The sequence below is a fragment of the Aquarana catesbeiana genome, linkage group LG11 (genome assembly GCF_042186555.1).
Source record: "Aquarana catesbeiana isolate 2022-GZ linkage group LG11, ASM4218655v1, whole genome shotgun sequence".
Taxonomy (NCBI): Eukaryota; Metazoa; Chordata; class Amphibia; order Anura; family Ranidae; genus Aquarana; species Aquarana catesbeiana.
Genome location: NC_133334.1, coordinates 184,162,371 through 184,184,901, shown reverse-complemented (window position 1 = coordinate 184,184,901; position 22,531 = coordinate 184,162,371). Strand labels below are relative to the sequence as shown.

General features: G+C 43.5%; 1 protein-coding gene across 2 annotated transcripts in view; it reads right to left on the bottom strand.

Annotated features, from left to right (window-relative positions):
• Window positions 1-22,531, bottom strand: part of CTCF (CCCTC-binding factor) — a 445,740-nt gene that overhangs the window by 51,503 nt on the left and 371,706 nt on the right. For both annotated transcript variants that reach the window (XM_073605105.1, XM_073605104.1), the window contains exon 9: window positions 11,414-11,561. In XM_073605105.1, the coding sequence (XP_073461206.1) occupies window positions 11,414-11,561 (148 nt within the window). The remainder of the gene's footprint in view (window positions 1-11,413; window positions 11,562-22,531) is intronic.

Genomic DNA, 22,531 nt, shown 5'->3' with positions numbered 1-22,531 from the left:
TTATAATTTTTACGGTAATAACGATATTTCAATAATTCATATTGATGAAGAAAGTTCCAATAAAGTCTGTTCAGTTCTCGTGTAAAAACTCAAAAATTGATTTAATACAAATAGCAAAATATTACAAGAACCATGTCAAAGTATAGAATGTCATTAATAATGTATAATATTCTTAAGATGAAGATTGAATCAAATGTGTGTGTGGTGTATGTAGATGTGAAGCTGTATTCAATGTCTCGTGGAGAGTGTCTGCAGCAGAATCTGCTTGTCTGCCCTCTGTTACTAGCTTTTTCCCTAAAAACAGCCCCCACCTTCCCAAAAAGGTTTGTTTTGTCTTATAGTTCCACAGAAAGCTTCTAATGAAACCTCACTCGCAAGGGTGGGGGTTATTTAATCACTAAACTTTGACATTCCTGAAGTGTGGGCCAAGAGGAGAGCTATATGTAAAACCATTTAACTAAGGCTGGCCATACAATATAAGTTTCCTTTAACTTCTAAATCAAATACTACATATATCAATATATATTATATGCATTTAAAACATTTGTTCTTATTAATATCCTAATCTAGAAATATAGTAATATAAAGAAATTATGATCTTAACTAAAATAAGAACCTTAACATCTTAAAGTATTTGAATCCTTCCTTCTCATCTGTGATGAGGGGAAGTGAGAACTCAGCTCACTCTTAACTGCTTCCGGACCAGTATAACTGCGGCAGGTTGGCTCCCCTGCGCGAAACCACGTAGCTGTACGTTGGTTCGCAGGGGTCCGGAAAGCAGCTGCGCACCCGCTGCACAGCGGGGATGCCGATGCTCGTGGATTACGGTCGTGATGAACGCTGGCCACGAGCGATCGTGACCAGGAGAGACAGAACAGGGACGAGTGTTTGTAAACACACACTTCCCTGTTGTGTTCTGACAGGAGTGACAGATCGTGTGTTCCTATTAGCTAGGAACCACGATCCGTCACTTCCTCTAGTTAGTCCTCTCACCCCTCAGTTAGAAGCACCTCCCAGGGGACATGGTTAACCCCCTTCACCGCTCCGTAGTGTTAACACCTTCACTGCCAGTGACATTTTTACAGTAATCAATGCATTTTTAATCGCTCTGATCGATGCACTAATGCCAATGGTTCCAAAAATGTGCCAAAATTGTCCGATGTGTCCGCCATAATGTCGCAGTCATGATATGAAAAAAAAAAAATAAAAATCGCAGATCGCCGCCATTACTAGTAAAAAAAAAAATAATAAAAATGCTATAAATATATCCTCTATTTTGTGGATGCTATAACACTTGTGCAAGCCAATCAATATACGCTTATTGCGATTTTTTTTTTTTTTTACCAAAAACATGTAGAAGAATACATATGGGCCTAAACTCACAAAAAATGCTTTAAAAAAAAAAAAAAAGGGATATTTATTATAGCAAAAAGTACAAAATATTGAGTTTTTTTTCCAAAGTTGTCGCTTTTTTTTGTTTATAATGCAAAAAAATAAAAACCGCAGAGGCACTCAAATACCACCAAAAGAAAGCTATTTGTGGTAAAAAAAATGACGCAAATTTTGTTTGGGTACAACGTCGCACGACCGTGCAATTGTCAAAGTGACGCAGTGCCGAATCACAAAAAATGCTCTGGTCACGAAGGGGGTAAATTCTTCCGGGGCTGAAGTGGTTAATTACTGCCATATGTGGGCTCTCCCAAGAAATGCTTACGAGCCTATAACAGCACGAGTATAAAGATCTTGTATAATTTCATTTTTTCCATACATAGAAGAGATATAACTATACATATTCATTTAAACTCAATTATTCTGTAAGATCTAATCCATTCATAAATATTAATATTCTAACATTCAAGGAGTGCAATATATTGACCTTGAGTGTTCAGCTGTTTATGATTGGAGTATTATAGCTGCTTTTGCACTGACTGAATTCATCTGTTTATTTTAATATGGAAGACCCAATTTTTAACACATCCAAGGCTTACAGTAAAAGGACACCCACTTACAATAATGTGGCCCGAACCCCATACGTTCTAACACCACTTTCATATAGCCCCAATTAACCGAATCAAAGCTTTGGCCATATCCAGCGAGACCATCGCCCTCGTTCCAGTTATTTTGTGGGAGATCTGCAGATGAGTAAACAAAAACGATGGAGATTGGTGTCAGTAGACTTCCCTGGCATAAAGCCAGTTTGGTCCACATCAACCAGGGCCGGGAACACTATGGACAATCTGGTGGCCAAAACCTTAGTGAGAATTTTTAAGTCAGCATTAAGGAGAGCAACTTGCCTATAAGAGGAACAACAGGTGAGATCCTTACCAGGCTTAGGGAGAAGAACCACGTAAGCGTCTAGCATGGAAGGGGGTAAAGCCCCATTTTCAAAACTATAGGAGTATAATGCCTGTAATCAAGGGCCTAGTGTGTCTAAGAATGGTCATCCAGGCCCAGGATTTGTTTGGAGGAAAAGAAAATATGGATGCCTCTATTTCTTTAAGAGTAATATCCTGCTTCTATGTACCAGGCACACATAGTCCTCATTCCTAAGCCCGGCAAAGACATATCCCTCTGTCCTTCCTATAGGCCGATCTCCTTGCTAAACTATGACCTCAAGATCTTGACAAAAATACTAGCGACCAGACTGCGGACGATTCTACCATCCCTAATTAATATAGACCAGACTGGTTTCATGCCAGGGAAATCAACAGATATAAATCTACGTAGAGTGTTTACACATCTTCAGCTGCCTCCCACTGAGTCCTCCACGAGGGTATTGGTTGCGCTAGATATTGAAAAGGCATTTAATTCGGTGGCATGGCCTTATATGTCTTCGGTTCTTGAGGTTATGGGTTTTGGAGAAGAATTCCGTAGGTGGATTGATATTTTGTATAAGGACCCAACAGCGCAGATAAAACTTAATGGTGCTCTGTCGGCACCTTTTTCGGTGGAAAGAGGTACGAGACAAGGTTGCCCGCTGTCACCGGCTTTGTTTGCCTTGGTGATGGAACCACTTGCTTCGGCCTTAAGACAGGCAGAGGGGGTTAGGGGCATACAGGTGGGATCCATACATGAGAAAGTGGCTTTATACGCAGATGATCTCATTCTTTTTTTGAATGACCCTGCTCAATCCCTCCATGAGACGCTGACCATTCTTTCAAATTTCAATAGTTGCTCGGGACTCAAAGTGAACTGGGAAAAATCCCAAATCTTACCGATAGATATAGCCGCAAAGGACATAGCAGATCCCAACCTTCCCTTATTATGGACAGACAAAATTAAATATCTAGGCATCCACATTTCCACATTATACCCTTAACTTTGAACCACTGATACAAATTATGAGGACAAGACTGAAGGCTTGGGCACATCTCCCCCTCTCTCTAGTTGGGAGGATTAATTTATTCAAGATGAAACTACTGCCCGCTTTTCTCTATGTTCTTAGACACGCCCCTATCTGGATTCCAAAAAAAGTTTTTTGCCTGATAAATACCATTCTATTATCTTTTCTCTGGGGAACCGGTCAGCCGAGATTTAGGCTGGCGGTGCTACAGAGACCTTGGGGGGAGGGAGGCCTGGCTTGCCCTGACCTCCATTCTTATTTTGTGGCGGCTCTATTATCACATGCCCACAACTGGCTAGTCTCTGATGAGTCCAATGCAGCAGTGGTTCTAGAAGCAGCACATCTGGGGTCATACGAGGCGCTACGGAACTTACTTTACCGGGGTCCTACGGCTCCCTTCCCTCTTACAACGGCAATGAAGGCGGTTATACGAGCGTGGTCGGTGGCCAATTCCATGCGCCCCATACCTTCTGGACACATATCCCCGCACAGCCCTCTTTGGTTTAACCCGCAATTGTCAGAATTTGGGTCCATTCCTGACCCTAGTATATGGGCATGCAAGGGCATCAAATATATAAATCAGATCTGTTTGGATGGCCGAATGCAGACTTTTGACGGGTTGAAACAACAATATGATTTACCCAACTCTCACCTGTTTAGATTCCTGCAGCTTAGACACGCCTTCAACACCCAGTTTGAGCATGCCCAAGTGGCTTTTTACACCTCAAATCTGGAAACTCTGCTCAGGGACGAAACTCTAACTAAGCACTTATCCACCATATATAAAGCGTTACTCCCTAACGTACACACGGGATTAGAAAACCTTAAGGCAAAGTGGGTGATTGATTTCCCTACACTAGACACAGAAGATTGGGAGGAACTGTGGGAGTGCCCCTTCTCACAGCTAGTATCAGCTAGAGACAAGTTAGTGCAGTTTAAAATAGTACATAGGATATATTACACACCCGTGCGTCTACACAAAATATATCCATCTATTCCTCCCTCCTGCTGGAGATGCAACTCATCCTCAGCGGATTTTATACATATATTTTGGAGCTGTCCTCAGATCGAAATTTTTTGGGTTGAGGTAACCAATTTTATTTTGACTGTCACCACTGTTCCTGTACCGCTGTCTGTAGAGGTATGTCTGCTGGGACTTGTGGAACCCCTGGCCCCAAGCCGGACTATTAGAACCCTGCTAGGATTACTACTTTATTATGCCCGTAAGTCGATAGTACTCAGATGGAGGGCCTCATCCGCACCCTCATTACAATTTTGGAAGAGGTTAGTGAATGCGGCTCTACCACTATACAAGGCTACCTATCTGTCACGTGGATGTGCCAAAAAATTCCACAAAATATGGGATATTTGGACGGATTCCCTGTCCACTAATGCAGACTCGATGGACGATTAGTAACGTTCTACTAAGTACCGTGAATGACCCAAGAGGTATCTCCAATCTCATAACACCCCTGAGATGCTCGGTCAATAGTCAGGGGGAGGGGGGGGGGGATGCAATTATGTATCTATAATGTACACTTAATTTCACAAGAACCTAAAGTGGGCTTTGTAGGATATATGTGGAATTGAAGAATTGCTTTGAATTTTCTACACAGGTGGTCGAGCGTACAATGGTTTAGGTAGTTTATGTCTGTTTTTTTTTTTTCTTCTTTTTTTCTTTTTTCTCATCTTACATCTAGTTTTGTAGTTGTAGTGAACGAGCCTGGGTATGCCCAATAGGCTCTGTATTGTTTGTTCTCACTTAAAATTATAATAAAGATAACTTTAAAAAAAAAAAAAAAAAGAGTAATATCCTGTTCAAGCCACGCTCTATCATCTGCCTTTAGAGTGGGGAGGAGGAAGACTGGAGAGAAGGTCCATCAATTCTGTTATATCATAAGGCGGTATAGGAAAATATAGAACTGAATAGTACTCTATAAAGCGATGCGCAATGGCCTCAGGGTCCGTAGTCAATTCCCCCGTCTGTGAGCGTATACATGGCACACCAACTGGAGCCCTCTAATCTGCTACCAACATTGCCAGCAGCTTACCATTTTTGTCACCCTTTTCAAAAAGTGATTAAGCTCTATGAAGCAAGGCAGTGTGTGCCAGGTCCATATCAAATAAGGCAAGTTGACATTTAGCCCCCTCTAGGGATGCAAAACTGGCATCCCCAGGGCCAGCTGCATATTCCACCTCTAGCCTACGTTCCTCAGTTTGAAAATTCTCCCTTTCTGCAATATGGTCCTTAGGCACTACCTTAATGGCCGATATATGTCACCTTCATCACAGCCTTGAAGGTGTCCCAAACCACTGTGTCTGCAGCAGAGGATGAGTTGTCATCCCAGAACTCAGACATAGATGTTTGTACCTTTTGTGTCACCTGCTCTATCTGTAACCAACCAGGCGATAGCTACCATGCACTTCCTCCAATCCTGGTTGCCAAAGAAAAGGTTATCAATAAAGGATGATGATCCGACAGACCACCAAATAATTGACAGCATATACTAGTCGATGGGATTACCGGGATTAAAAAGGACCCCCCTTTTACTTCCCTTTTTGAAAGACTAGCCACCTTCTGGTTCTGTTTGGTTCCCTTATTCTGGCACTTTCTGTTGGAAAGAAAAACTTCCTCCCAGTCTGCTTGCTTGACACGGGAAAGCCCTTTTTCTTGTTGGCAACACTCTCTAACACTGATGTCTTCTCTGTTGCAAATCGGTGGTTTCCTTTGTATGGGAGCCCTCAAAGCTTGGCCATTGAGGTTAAGTCCCCCTGCCAGAACTTCAGCCATACCTTGCTGAGTTAGGGTGCTCCACTCCTCAGGGAGATACCCTCTGGTTACTGATAACCACCAGGCAGCAATCCCCTCTACCCTGTGTGGGTTGCTTGGGACAGCTAGCTGAGAAACCCCTCAGCAAGTAACCACAGTAAAGTGATCCTAGTAGAGGTCATACCTCCAAAGCCCCTGCCTTGTAAAAAAAAAAAAAAAAAAAGACCATACTCCGGAGGCCGCTGCACGCCTGATAGCAAAAAACAAACTGGGGTTGTCTCCTATCTGGCTGGAGGAAACACATGAAAACTGAGAACTTGGGAGCATGCCAAGGCTTTTAATGAAAACGTGAATTATGTTTTTCCTGGAGGGAGAAGCCCATCTCTCTCTCTCTCTCTCATGTAAGCTGTCCTGGAAGATAAAGAAAATAAAGGCATGTGGAATATGTGCTTTTGCAATGATAAATATATGACATGGTATTCAAACTATATAACATGAAGACCTTATTGAAAGACTTCTGAGACTTGTAAAGTTTTAAAGCACGTTCTCTCAGCTGAAGTCAGTTAAATCCTGGAATACAATATTCAAGTAACATGGTACTTCTCAATGCAGTTCATAAACAAGAGAACTAAGCATGACTGCCATTAGGGGGCACTGCAGCAAAAATGATCCAGTTTAGTTTGCTTGTGGGCTCCATCTTGTACCTCCTACAGCTGGGCGATTGTTGGGATACAGTTGATAATAGTTTGTCCTCTCAGGCCTTAATTGACAGGTAAGAGGGTAAATTTGTTAAATTAGTTTTTCTTTATAACCTATAACTTAGAATAGTCAGGTCAGTAAATTTGTTTTTTTTTCCTGCAGGAAAATGGTGAGACCAACTTCTACAGTTTGGAAAATTTTTCTACAGTGCCATACAGTGCATTTCTACAGAAGCTGGCTGGGAGGGACATTGGGGACAGTAGTATCAGGTGTCACAGCGAAATCTTCTACTTGAACACACACACTTTTTTTGGGTGTTTGTGACCTGTTTGGTTAGGAGGGAGGATTTCGGGAAAGTGCCTTTCATTGAGTCTGGCTAATGTATCGGAGCAAATTAGTTTGGAGCTTGGCCACGGGGATAGAGAAGGTCTGTGATAATGTCTTCCTGAAATTTTAGATAAGTTAGGGAACTTTGGGTGCACTTCGAAAAAAAAACATACGAACTGAACAGGGCTAGTTGCATCAAATAAATGGCGACTTTCTTGTACCAAAACCGTGATCTCCTGGTGGCCAAGTAGGGCTGAATCAGCTGGTTGTTCATATCCAGACCCCCATGTAAAGGTTAGTTGTCATGCACGCATTTTGGCTTCTGGATGGGACCTCCTCTTCTCTGCAGTTCCACCAAGGTGTCATCATGCATTGTGGAAAGGATGTAGACATCTCTTCTTTTATCTCTCTACTTCAGGGCTAGTACCTCTTCATTCCGCATACTGGCCATTTCCCCGTTTCAATTTCTTGGCGACCAATCTCTGTGGGAAGCCCTTGCGGTTGGTCCGTGCTGTCCCACAGGCCACAGTCTTCTTTAGGTACAGACAGCGGAAAAGTGGGAGACTCGTGTAGAAATTGCCTACATATAGGTGGTAACCTTTCCCAAGCAATGGTTCGATCAGCTGCTAGACAATTTTTCCACTTGTTCCCATGTAGGTAGGGCATACAGGGGGGTTTAGCTGTCTGTCTTTTCCCTCAAATTTTAAAATCGAATGTGTAGCCCGTGGTCCTGTCGCATACCTTGTAAAATTTGATCCCACGTCTGGCTCTTTTACTGGGGAGGTATTGCTTTATGCCAAGACTTATGGTGCAGTGTACTAGGGATTCGTCCACACAAATATTTATATCAGGGGTAAACATCTGCTTGAAGCTGGAGCAAAAAAAAATTGATTAGGGGCCGATTTTGAATAATTTATCATAAATCGGGATGATTTTGAGGGAGGCATTGGGCATTGTTGAAATGTAAAAACCTCATTATCTCGTAACGTGTTCTCGGCATCAAAGACGAGTAGACTGGCATGTGGTGGATAGGTTGGGTAGACCAGTAGGAATGAATTTTTTTTTGTCAGCCCCATGTTGAGGGTTAGGCCAAGGAAAATTTTAAATTCTTCCATGGTGAGGGGTTTCCAAACAAAAGGGCGGGCATATGAAGAATTTAGATTGTTGGCTGGCGTATAGATTATACTGCTCCACGATGTAATTTAGGAGATCAGTAAAAAATAAGTGAAATAAATTGGGGTTACATTTTCCGACTGTATCGGAGGGCCTAGCTGCACTGTAAAAAGGGGAATTACAGGTTCTACTGACGTATCGGGCAGCCAGGGTGGATACAGTAGGTGGTCTGGGAGGCTAGAATGGGCCCTGCCTCGTTGTGGATGGGATGCCCCGTTGCTAGCATTTGGCTTATCCTCTAGGAAGGTTGCAGAACTGCTGGTGGATGCCTGCCTATCCTGGAGTGCTGCGCTGCTGGTGGATGCCTGCATATTATCCTGGAGTGCTGCTGGTGGATGCCTGTGTCTGCTCATTTCTCCAGAGCCTCTTTGTTAGGATTCTATCCTCCTCAGTTTCCATTTTAGAGCCACTGCTTTCTACTGGCTCATAGTCGCTATCCAAGTCTGACAAGGAGAGAGGTCCCCGCTACTCTCGTCCGACATACTCTGGAGCAGGGGTCTTCAAACTATGGCCCTCCAGTTGTTCAGGAACTACAATTCCCATCATGCCTAGAAATGTCTGTGAATGTCAGTTTTAGAATGCCTCATGGGATGTGTAGTTCTGCAACAGCTGGAGGGCCATAGTTTGAGGATCCCTGCTCTGGAGTATCTGGAGAGCATTCTCGCAGCTGTATAATCTTTCAGCCATGTGGACAGATATACACAGATTATCACAGACAAATGTCAAATGAACCAGACCGTTCTCCGAGCATGCAGCCTGACAGGTCAGGAAAGGGAGGGGGATGAGCGTCTCTCCCGCCTCAGTCTTCTTCTCCCGATGCCGTCACTCCCGCCTCAGTCTTCTTCTCCCGGTGCCGTCACTCCCGCCTCAGTCTTCTCCCGGTGCCGTCACTCCCGCCTCAGTCTTCTCCCGGTGCCGTCACTCCCGCCTCAGTCTTCTCCCGGTGCCGTCACTCCCGCCTCAGTCTTCTCCCGGTGCCGTCACTCCCGCCTCAGTCTTCTCCCGGTGCCGTCACTCCCGCCTCAGTCTTCTCCCGGTGCCGTCACTCCCGCCTCAGTCTTCTCCCGGTGCCGTCACTCCCGCCTCAGTCTTCTCCCGGTGCCGTCACTCCCGCCTCAGTCTTCTCCCGGTGCCGTCACTCCCGCCTCAGTCTTCTCCCGGTGCCGTCACTCCCGCCTCAGTCTTCTCCCGGTGCCAGTTACCCGCTAAAAAAAAAAGCCGCTGTTCTGTGGCTGTCTTCCTCCGTTGTGTTGTCGCTCGCTGTCTGGCATCTGTCAAAAGTCATGGGGCATTACCATCAGATGACGTCCCCCAGGGAGCCCGCCCTTGTGACGTCACAGATGCCAGACAGGGAGCAACACCACAACGGAGGAAGACAGCCACAGAACAGCAGTTTTTTTTTAGCGAGTACCTGGCAGCGAGAAAGAAAACAGCAGAGGGAGAGACGACTGCCGCAGAAGAAGACAGACGGATGTGGGAGAAGACAGCTCAGAGCTATTAATAAAGAACTAGTCAAAAATCTGCTCTTGTTTTTTTTACACTATTCACTGTTTTTTTGGTGAATGGGTAGGGGTATGATACCCATTCACATATTTGGGGGGGGCCCGAGATCTGGGGGCCCCCTTGATAAAGGGGGTTTCCAGACTCGGATAAGCCCCCCACCCGCAGACCCTGACAACCACTGGCCAGGGTTGTCGGGAAGAGGCCCTTGTCCCCATCAACATGGGGGCAGCACCCACCCCCCCGTCTTAAAGTGCACTCCATTCACTATATCTGGTCTCCCACAGTACACAGAAATGCAATTATTTTAGGAAATATAAACGGCTAAATACCTTTTCTCATCAGCAGTATACAGTATAGCAGTCTTGTGATTTCTATCAGTTCCTGGTGAAATTTGTAGGAGTTTTCACGTTGCACTGAGCTGCCCTATGAGGCTCCAGGGCTCCTGACACTGTCTGGACAGTGCTGATCTCACATGCCCTCTCCCAAGAAAAAAAAAAAACCTCTCCTGTAATACACCAAGCTGAGCATGGGCAGCCTGACTCCAAAGGCTCTGTCTTATCCACACTTCTCCAGTGGGGACAGTGCAGAGGGGAGGATCTGTGCATACAAGATCAAGCATACTTTTTACACAATGCAGAGGCTTAACCCCTTAGGTTCTGTCGTGAGTATAACAAGCATGCTTTACTGCATATACAGACTGATTTTACTGTTGTGGGTTTAGTAACACTAACTCCTTATTCTCCATTTCATTATTATTTTCCTGCTGATTTTTGAATGAATGGTATCAGTGCATCCCTACTTTTATATACACTGAATTTAATGTTCCCAATGTAACAAAATAACTTTCATCTACTCAACACTGAATTTGATTTTCAATAATTTCCTTTTTTTTGGGGGGTAAAAAAGGTTATTCATCATGGCTTCAAAATGTCCAGGAAATTTTCCATCTCCACGACTGTGGTCAAGGCTTCCCTCTCTGTCAAGGTTACCACTGTCAAAAACAGAAAGTGATGGAAAGTCCAAGATTGTAAAGATATCCCCAGGACAGGGAGTGAGGGTATATCTTCCAAGAAGGACACTTCGTTTGTCACAACTGCATGTGAAATACCCCCTTATTTCGGACAGCAACATTTAGTGGCACAGACAGAAGTATTTGGTCTTCTTTACAGGTAACAGCCTGTGGCAAATGCACTGTGTAGTGTAAAATCCAGCTCATCAGAAGTTGTCCAATGGGGAAAAAAAAAGTAAATGCTTAAAGCGGAAGATGATGGTGACTTACATTATAAGCGGCCGTCCAACGGGTGGAGATGGGTGACTTGAAACACGGAGAATAAGGCAGAGAACATAGTGGTGTGGGCAAGTGAATGAAGAACATAAGTAAAGGCTAATCACACGCAGTTATAAGAAAACAAGTAGTTCTGCAATAGCAGTCCTATAATGTTGGCAACTACATACCAATCAAATGGTTAGACGTGAGCTGCTCACCAGATAAAAACTAAAAAGTTTGCTTGGTTACAGTTAATAAACTATATATTATCTTCACCATGTTAAAATGTAGAAACAGTTTACAACTATAAATTGGCTTGACTGATTCTTACCACTATCAGTTGAACCTTCCTTCTTGGAACGCATTTTCCTTTTTCGCCCACGTTTGCCTTTCTTGTGTATTGCCTCCCCATCCCCTCCATTTTCACCTTCAGTACCATCAGGACCAGTGCAATTATCTGAATGTCTTGACATTGTATTCTAAAGAAAAAAAAAAAAAAAAAAGTACATTGCTGAACAACTTTAATTACAAGAACACAGGTAAATATTTAATACGTGCATGCAAAATACAATAAAATGTAAGCATAAAACCTTACCCAACTTCAAAATATATATATATATATATATATATATATATATATATATATATATATATATATATATATATAATCAGCTCATCAGTCCCTAAAGAGGTTAAAAAGAAGAAAAAAAAGATCCTGTTCTTATAGCAGGTGCTTGTGCGGTCTAATCTGTCCCTTTCTATGCTGTAAAATAACTGGTTGATCCTGCCTATTCCTGCATTCCCTTTGTGTCCTGAGCAGAGTAATCATGGCTGCTGATCCATGATACCGTGTTCAGGTTGAGTGTTTCCGTCCTCCTGTTGCTCTCCTCTCTCCCAGCTCCTGTGTGTGAGCCAATCTCTTCCCCATCCCTCCCCTCCTGCCGCTATTAGTAGCTGGCAGAAAGTTAGAGATTACTGGCAGCCCCTCTGTTCTACCAAGCTATACTACACCGTGTACGTTTGTATACAATTATGCCTCTCCTCTTCTGATCTAAGGGCTACATTGGGAGGGGCTGAGCGCACAGCAGTCACGTGACCTCCTGGCTGACGTCAGAGGGGTGATCTCGGCCCCTTCTGCTGTAGCCCTTAGATCGGGGGAGAAGAGTGGCCAGAGGCCACGTTACCAGCCAGAAACTAGCTGAAATAAGGTATTTAGAGGCATAATTTTATACAAACATGTACATAGTGCAGAATGGCTTGGTAGAACAGAGGGGCTGCCAGTAATCTCTGAGTTTACAACCACTTTAAATGTGGTGGATTGCATAAGTTTAATTTTTTCAGGTTTACTACATTTTCTGAAAGTACAGAAAAATACCTGTTGATCTTGCAAGGAATGTGCTTGTGTATTTTTGTCTTATTGCTTTTTTTTAAAAAATACTTTATTACAGCCACCATCACATAGAAGGGACCTTCATCACAGAAAAGTGAAGCTAAAGCCTGGAGCTGGCAAGAAACTTTTTTTTTTTTATCATCGGCCTTTATTCATTTCTGAAAAATGCTTTAGACTTCTGATCACTATACACTGCCAGAGGTGCTGCCCTCCCTGAATTAGTGCTAGTTGAACAACAACAAAAAAAAATGTAAATGCATACCCAGCTTTTGCTTCTTTTTGAAAGGATCAGCTTTCTGAAAAATAAATGCACATATTTGTGCAGGAAAAAACATTTTTTTCACAAGACCCTAACAGAGAATTGCACCTGCAATAGCAATCTCAGGCTCCTGCAGGATGTCCTCCACCTCAGCGCTGTGCATGTCTGCAGCTCTTCTCTCCCCTCACGTCTGTGATTCACTTGCTTTGCTGGGGCAGCGGGAGCTTTGGCTCCTGCTGCTGTCAATCAAAGCCAGTGACAAGGGAGCGGGGGGGATGGCCCAAATCCTGCTGCCTGTGTCAATGGAATACACAGATGCCCCCTTGGGAAGTGGCTTCCCATGGGAGCGCTGGACAAAGAGCTAGGAGCGCTAGAAGAAGAAGAGGTGGTTTGGGGCCACACAAAACAGGTGAGTATAGAGTTTTTTATTTCCTTTACAATGACAATTTCCTCAGCTAACAGGACTCAAAGGTCTGAACATTGCCACAACGCAGAGCCCAGTGCTATCATAAACATTCCAAGCTAGCCCAACACACATCAGCAGGGCATGGGTACAACCTCTAAAGCTAACAATGTGGGGAAAAAAGCATTTTGATTGCCTGTAAATTCCATATCTTGGAGTACAGTGCAGGACACTGGCAAAGTATTTATAGACCCTGGGTTATAGGCTCATATCTTCAGGCGACATTGGCAAAGCTTTCTAGGACAAACCTGTATAACTCTACCCCACTTTATGAATCCTCAGTTTTGTAGCAAGCAACACACAGGATGTCTACATTCAGAGAACATCATTTCTAACATAGCAGATCAAAGATGTCTGGGTGAAGGGTCTATTACTTTTAATCCAGGTGGCTGCAGCTGAGGCAGTCTTCATTCTAGTTGTCCACTCCTGGGATGTGGATCGCCTGACAATGATTTTTTGTCCTTGAGATTATTTGGCTTGCTTTCTTTAAGGCTGCATGATTCCTGGTGCGCTTAATTTAAAGCGGCTCTTCAGTCGTCTTTAGAAAAATTAAACGTCAGCAGCTACAAAAACTATAGCTGACTTTTAACCACTTCCCGCACAAGGTCTTCATATGATGTCCTGGACTTTTAGTGAAGATATCTGAATGCCTGCAGTTGCAGGCATCATTCAGATATCTTTTTTTTCTGCCAGCGATTCCCTGCAAAGTAAAAATAATAGCGGCTGTTTAGCCTGTGTGATTGGCGAGCAAGAGAATGATACGACAGGCAGTTTACTATAAAGCTGACCGAGGACCAGATTGTCCCTGGCCATCTCTATGACCTTCAGAGGCCAGGCGTGATGTTATGACGTCACTTCTGAACTCGGCAGATGTAAACACTGCCGTGATTTTAGCTGGAAAGGCTGAGATTTTTATTTTTTTTTAATCTCAGGCTTTCCAGCTTAGAGGAGAGATGCGGGGTCTTAAAGTCTATAAAGAGGACCTGTCATGCACTATTCTTATTACAAGGGATGCTTCCATTCTTGAAATAGGAATAAAAGTGATTACAAAAAAAGAGAATAAGTTTAAAGGGAAAGTAAAAAAAAAATATATAATAAAAAAAAAAAAAAAAAAAGAAAGCGCCCCTGTATGCATTAGTGAACGCTTATGTATGTCGTGCCCGCATATGTAAATGGCATTGACCACAAGTGAGGTATCGCTGCAAACGTTAGAGCGAGAGCAATAATTCTGGCCCAAGACCTCCAACTCCAAACAGGTAACCTGTAAAAAAATTTAAAGCGTCGCCTATGGAGATTTTTAAGTACCGAAGTTTGGCGTCATTCCACATTTCTGCAATTTTTAAGATGACATGTTAGGTATCTATTTATTCAGAGTAAAATCATCTTTCACATTATAAAAAAAAACAAAAAAAACAAAAAAACATGAGTTTAAAGAATTTCTGTGCAAGTACCGTATGACATAAAAATTTGCAACGACCGCCATTATTATTATTTTTACAATTTCTGCTAAAACATATATATTGTTTGGGGGTTCTGAATAATTTTCTAGCAAAAAAATTATGATTTTTACATGTATGAGATGAATGCCAGAATTGGCTTGGGCTGGAAGCAGTTAATAAAACATACACTCATCTATACCAGGGTCCAGCGCTGTCCTCACCAGGCTTCGGGCCCTGGTGCTGACACATTAACTGTGGACAGCCAGCTTTGACTGTTTGCGGCTTCACAGACGGCTGTTCTGCGCTATCTGCTTGGTCCTACTGCTTTCTGGGAAGGCTGCGGAGGATGAGGGGGGAGGCAATCCGACATGAAGTGGGGGAGTGGGTACCTGTCAAAACCATGGAATGAAACTTCCCTTTTTGGGTGAAGTTCTACTTTAATCCACAGCCGTGGTATTATCTGACAACACCATGATTGTGGGGGTCCAGTTGCAGACCCATTTTTATTGTTCTAAGTTCCAGGTGTGACCATATTTCCTGGATTGTGAGGGACTGGAACACTCCTCTCCAGCTTAAGACTGGCATCTGTAATCACTTTTCAGTTATAAGGAAACACTTCTCTACTATTAAGGCTGGGCTGGAGATCCACCAAGTTATGGAATTCCTTGCTTGGCTGTAAAGGGGCAAAGGTAGGTTGCGAGGATGAGAATGTTTGTTCCAGGTCGACAACATGCTGTTTTGGAAGAGGTCTCAAATAAAATTAGGCAAACCATACAGCCTTGAATGGTGCAACCATGAGGCTTAGAACTCACATGGGGAAGCTTATTGAGGGATGAATCTTTGATCTTCAATATCAAGCATGAGCTTGCTTGAAAAATACATTTTCTTTTCTGCAAGGAAAACCTTTGCTTTGAATGTGTCCAGGGCTAGACCCAAGTATTCAAGGCAAAGAAAAAGCTGGATAGCAAATTTTTAGAAATGGATCCCCCAACTGAAAGCCTGGAGCATCTGAACTGTCCTATGGCTGGGTATAATCTCAGTTGGTTTTCTGGAACAGTCTGCAGCCTAACATACACAGCATTTCAGCAGCAGGCTGCTACAAACACTGTCACAGACCAGCATCTGTGAGTTACAATGGGGCAAGGAGGAGTCGCAGCATCATGAGTGCACTGTTTATATGCTTTACAGTGTTTTTGCATCCTAGCACTGAGATATATCAGCAAGATCTTTAGGAACTCAGCTAATTGCTGTCAAGTCTGTTACCATTTTATTATGGCTGTGCAAGTTTGCAGTTGGAGCAGAGTCTGTAGCCTAATATACAGTGAGGGAAAAAGTATTCAATCCCCTGCTGATTTTGTACGTTTGCTCACTGACAAAGAAATGATCAGTCTATAATTTCAATGGTAGGTTTAATTTAACAATGAGAGACAGAACAACAAATATATCCAGAAAAATGCATTTCAAAAAAGGCTGGCCCCCCTGCGCAAATCGCCGTAGCTGTATGGCGGCCGCTTTAAGGGCTATATTGGGCGCGTGCACGCCCGCGATATCCATCAGCCACCTCCTCAGAGCCATAACAGGGATCGGTCAATGTAAATAGACAGATTCCCTTTCTGACAGGGAAGTAGAGAGAGATCTGCTGTTCCTAGTGATCAGGAACAACGATCCCTCTCTACTCCCAGTCAGTACACTAATTAAGATTTAAGATTAAGATTTCTAAGGGCGTACATTTCTGATTTCACTCCTTACTACCTATCACAATTTTGAAGGCCATAAAATGCCAAGATGGCACAAACGCACCCCATTTTGGAAAGTAGACACCCCAAGCTTGGGGTGGGGGGACATTCACTCCCACAGCTTGTAAAAGCAGTCTAGAGGCCAATTAGCCACTAGGATTGCTTTTACATGAAAGCCGACTGCTGGCTGAAAAGAATGATACCAAGATGATACCTAAACCCACAGGCATAATTCTGGTATAACCACTCAAAGTCCAGCAACATACCAGTACGTTCCTGTTCTTGTTGGGCATATATTGTAATTTTTTTTTTTTCATGCAGCCTGTGGGCTGAACTAAAAAAAGATTGATCGTTGGGTATGCCTACCATTAGAATACCTCCCTTCATCCACCCACTTCTAATGACGGGCATAAATGCACCATTTTGTTTTTAACTGGGGTGGTGAAATCACCTCCTACAGTCACGGCTTTATGTATCATGGGAGCAAACGCTGTTGCTGTCAAGATAAATAAATCCGTGCTGCAGCTGAATGGCGTACCTGCTAAGCAAATGATGATTAACAATAAAACAAAGTAACATTACAGTACAACAGTAAGAATTACCATACCTGCAAAGCAAATACAATAAAAAAAAAATAAAAAAAAAAAGTAAAAAAGAAAACATTTTTTAAACGCAACTTGTGCCTAAAATATATATATATGACGAAGCATGGGGCATCCGCCCCAAAAGTTTGGAGCAAATCGCTCCTCCACCCCTGCTGCCCCCATGCTTAGGCATATATTCTCTTTTTTTTAACTGTGGTGGTGAAATCACCTCCGACAGCGCTGGAGTCACGGCTTTATGTATCGTGGGAGCAAACGCTGTTGCTGTCAAGATAAATAAATCCGCGCTGCAGCTGAATGGCGTACCTGAAAACAAAAAAATGGTTAACAATAAAACATTGCAGAATAGAATACAGTAAAAAAAGAGCAGAACAATAGAGAGAATTGAGCGAGAGAGAGAGAACAAAAACTACAACTATTTTTTTGTTTTTTTTATTTTATATATATTTTTTTTTTATACTTTTATTTGTAACTAACAGTTCGGTTCAAGGGTTCGGGTGTCTCAAAATGTGATGGCACCTTGGGAGACCCCGTGAAAGTGTGTCCTAGTCAGTGCTCTACCCTACGCCAATACTCCACTAGTATATGGTAGCGTTCAAAACATTCACCAATGCAAAGACCAGGATTGTCAGGACAGGAGGGACAAAAATAGCGGGTGTCACGCCTATATTCGCGCTTTCTACTGACACATTTTCTTTCGGGGGCTTGTTGGGTAGGGGTACTCGGGAAGACATACGGAAAATGCCTCTCATGCAGCTGGCTTACTGCATTTGGATTGGGAAGGTGAGGTGGAGCCCCGTCTGGAAACACAAGGGCTCTGAGGATCTTTTCCTGGAACTTAAGGAAGGATCCAGTCCGTCCTGAAGCTCTGTACAGCACATGAGCGTTCAGCAAAGCCAATTGAAATAAGTATACACTATCTTGTACCAGCGTCTGGCCTTACGGGGAATTAGATACGGCGCCAACAACTGGCCATTGAGGTCCACCCCTCCCATGTTAAGGTTGTATTCGTGGACACAGAGGGGTTTCTCCACAACGCCAGTCGCCGTAGGAATTTGGACCGTCGTGTCTGCATAAAGGGAGGAAAGAACGAAAACATTCTTATTATCCCTCCACTTCACAGCGAGCAAATTATTACACTTGAAAAAGGCTCTCTCCCCCAACCTAAGACGGGAATCTACAAGCCTCTGGGGCAAGCCCCGGCGATTAGGTCGCACGGTGCCACATGCGCTAATCTGATGATCAAACAAGTGACTAAAAAGTGGCACGCTCGTGTAATTGTCCACATACAAATGGTACCCCTTTCCGAATAAGGGTGACACCAAGTCCCACACAATCTTGCCAGCGCTCCCTATGTAGTCTGGGCAGTTCTCAGGCTCTACACGACTATCTCTTTACTCGTAAACCATAAATCTACACGTATAGCCTGTGGCCCTGTCACAGAGCTTATACGTCTTGACCCCATATCTGGCACGCTTGCTGAGAAGATACTGTTTGAAAGACAAGCTTAATTAAACTTAATCAGGGACTCATCAACGCAGACAACTTGATGGGGAGTAAACCAGGCTGCAAAAAGTTGGTTGAAGTGGTTTACCAGGAGCCGATTGTATCCAGGGTCTCCACAAGGACAACAGAGTTCATTGTTGTTGAAGTGCATGAACCGCAAGATCTGCTCGTATCGTGCCCTGGTCATGGAGGCAGAAAACACGGACATGTGGTGTATTGGGTCAGTGGACCAATATGACTGCAACTCACTCTTTTTCGTTATGCCCATGTCGAGGGATAGGCTCAGAAAGGTCTTAAATTCGGAAACCATAATTGGTTTCCAATCTCTGGCAAGGGAGGACTGGGGATTAGCGGCGATGTATTGACCAGCATACAAATTGTTTTTGTCCACAATAGACCTATATAGATCTTCGGTGAAAAACAGTGAATAAAAATCAAGTGACGTAAAATCAACAATTTCCACCTGAATTCCGGGTTGGCCAGTGAATGGAGGAAGTACGGGTGCTGCAGTAGCGGTGGGTTCCCAATTAGGATTGGTGAATTCTGCAGGAAGGACACTATGGGCATATGACGGGCCTGTCTGTCTTCTTGGTGGCAGCGGAACACTACTTGTGCTTGCCACCTCGCCAACTTGAACTGCACTTATGGGACTCGCCACGTCACCACGTGATACTGCAGTGCTGAATGTACGACCAGGGTGTACTAGGCCACTGGTGCCTGCTAGTTCACCAGAAGGATGAGCAGCACTAGTACTTCTCTGCTCCATACGAGAGCCCTGCGGTTCTTGCACCTCAACAACAGCAGAAGATCGGGGTCTGGTACGCCTGACCTTGGCAGGGACCACAACTCCGTCGTCAAAGCCATCTTTCATGGAGCCGATGTCATCTACAGGATCGTATTCTGAGCCTGAATCTGACAGATGAGTGACTTCCTCTTCACTATCTGTCATGCTCAGAAACGTGTAGGCCTCTTCACTACTGTGCCTTCGATTTGCCATTTTTGGCTCTAAATTTACTGGTACAGTAGTGAGACTCACAGGTAAAAAAGCTCCTAGGCTGTCCGCAACTGTATCAAACGCTACCAAAAAAACTGTTAGCGATCGCAGGGATCAGGCCTGACTGCGAACGCTGCAGTTATGTGTGTTTAGTGTTTTGTAAGTGACAGTGATCGATCGATACAGCACTTGCTGATCCCGCTAACACTGCTCTTTTGGGAACCCTAAACTGCTGGGGACGCTAGTATAGATCTGATCAGATATTGATCCGTTCAGATACTATACCACTAAGGGAGGTGTATGCTGCGTGTGTGGGTGTTAGCGCTACTGGCACTAATCTGACGCTGCCTGTGGCGACGCAGACCCTAAAACCCAACTGATATCACCCACCGGGCGATCAGGGGGTTAAACCTTTATTAGGTAACAGTGGGTATAAAACACACACTAACCAGCGTCACCCGTAACACTTATACGGTGATCACTGGTGAAAGGGATAACTAGAGAGCAATCAGGGGGTTAAAACCTTTATTAGGTACTATAAGGGGTACCTGACGCTATAAAAAGTGGACGGTGAACCTTAATAACAAACTAACCAGCATCACCCGTAACACTTATACGGTGATCACTGGTGAAAGGGTTAACTAGGGGGCAATCAGGGGGTTAAAACCTTTATTAGGTAGTATATGGGGGTACCCGACGCTATAAAAAGCTGACGGTGAACCTAAATACCTACCTGGCTAACTAGCGTCACCTGTGACACTAATACGGCAATCAGAAAAAAAGATTGCTTGGTGACACTGGCGACAGGGGATGAAAGGGCTAACTGGGGGGTGATCATGGGGTTAAACCTTTATTAGGGGGGTACCCTAGACCTAAAAAGGGGCCTACCACTAACTGTCCTACCACTTATAACAGTCACAAATGACACCAAATGCAGTGATCAGTAAAAAATAAAAACACTGCAATCGGTGACACTTTGACTGGGGGTGCAGGGGGTGATGGGGGGGGGGGTAGGGGGATTTGTGTGCCTACGTGTGCTGGTGTCAGTGGTCTGTTGGTGCACTTACTTGGATGTCTTCTCTCCTTGGGCGCTGAAACGAAAAGACAGACACGAGGAGAGATGACATCACTTCCTCTGCTTCTGTTTACATTTTTAGAAGCAGAGGAAGCTTCCCATTCGTCAGGAGCGATCGCGAGGGGGGTGGCCATGAATCGATGGCTTCCCCCTTAGCACAGATCGCTCCTGCAATGATACCGACCGCCGCAGGCATAGAGGGGGGGGGGGGGGGCCCGCTGGTAGGCAGGTACGCCCATATGCCTGCTCATGCCATTCTGTCAAAGTACATCGTCGTGCGGCGGTCGGCAAGTGGTTAAAAATCTCCATAGGCAATGTTTAAAAAAATTCTACCGGTTGCGTGTTTTAAGTTACAGAGGATGTCTAGTGCTAGAATTATTGCTCTCGCTCTGCCAATCGCTGCGATACCTCACATGTGTGGTTTGAACACCGTTTTCATATGGGGGCGCTACTCATGTATGCATTCGCTTCTGTATGCGAGCTCGGCGTTTGAATTTCTTTCTTATTTATTTTACCTTTTATTTTTACACTTTTAAAAAAAAAAAAAATTTGTGTCACTTATATTCCTTGTAATAGAAAAGAAGCATGACAGGACCTCTTAAATATGAGATCTGGGGTCAAAAAGACTTCAAATCTCATATTTACACTTAAATGCAATAAAAAAATAAATTAAAAAATTGGCCCTTTAAGATCTATGGGTGGAAGTGACGTTATTGTTATGGCCCTGCATTGACGTTATTGTTATGGCCCATCTTCCCCTCACTCGTCTCCATAGAGTGTGAACTCTAACCACGCCCGAGACGTTCGATTGGACGAAACACCGCATTGGGAGGAGTTCTGATGTCACAACACTGCAACGTGTCGAACGGGGCCATCTTTGTGGTTGGAAACAAATGCTGCTTATACAGACTACTGTCTTTTACATGCTCATTTTTATCTGATGAAATGTGAGTACCCTGGATTTTTCTTTGAATAAATATGACCCCGGTTTTATAATACTACACCATGAGGAGTTCCTTCTTTTATATTTTATGCATGCACCTCTGATTATTTGGTGGAACTACAAGACCCAGCCATCTGTCATCTCCATTAACCACTTAAGGACCAGCCTCGTTTTGGATTTTAGGTGTTTACAGGTTTAAAACAGGTTTTTCTGCTAGAAAATTACTTATAACCCCCAAACATTATATATGGTTTTTCTTCTAACACCCTAGAGAATACAATGGCGGTCATTGCAATACTTTTTTTTGCACCGTATTTGCGCAGCGGTCTTATAAGCGCACTTTTTTTGGAAAAAATTCACTTTTTTGAATAAAAAAATAAAACAGTAAAGTTATCCCAATTTTTTTTTATATTGTGAAATATAATGTTACGCCAAGTAAATTGATACCCAACATGTCATGCTTGAAAATTGCGCCCGCTCGTGGAATGGCGTCAAACTTTTACCCTCAAAAATCTCCATAGGCGACGTTTAAAAAATTCTACAGGTTGCATATTTTGCACTACAGAGTAGGTCTAGGGCTAGAATTATTGCTCTCGCTCTACCGGTCGCTGTGATACCTCACATGTGTGGTTTGACCACCGTTTTCATATGCAGGCGCTACTCGCGTATGCGTTCGCTTCTGCGCGCGAGCTCGTCGGGACAGGGGGTTTTAAAATTTTTTTTTTTTTTATTATTTATTTTACAATATTTTATTAATTTTTACACTGTTAAAAAAAAATTGTGTCACTTTTATTCCTATTACAAGGGATGTAAACATCCCTTGTAATAGAAAAAAGCATGGCAGGACCTCTTAAATATGAGATCTGGGGTCAAAAAGACCTCAGATTTCATATTTACACTAAAATGCAAAAAAAAAAAAAAAAAAAAAAAAAAAAAAAGTCATTTAGAAAAATTACATTTGCTGCCATAACAACGATATCCCCGTTCAAACTTAGGACGTACATTGTCGTGCGGCGGTGGGGAAGTGGTTAATGGTTTCGTG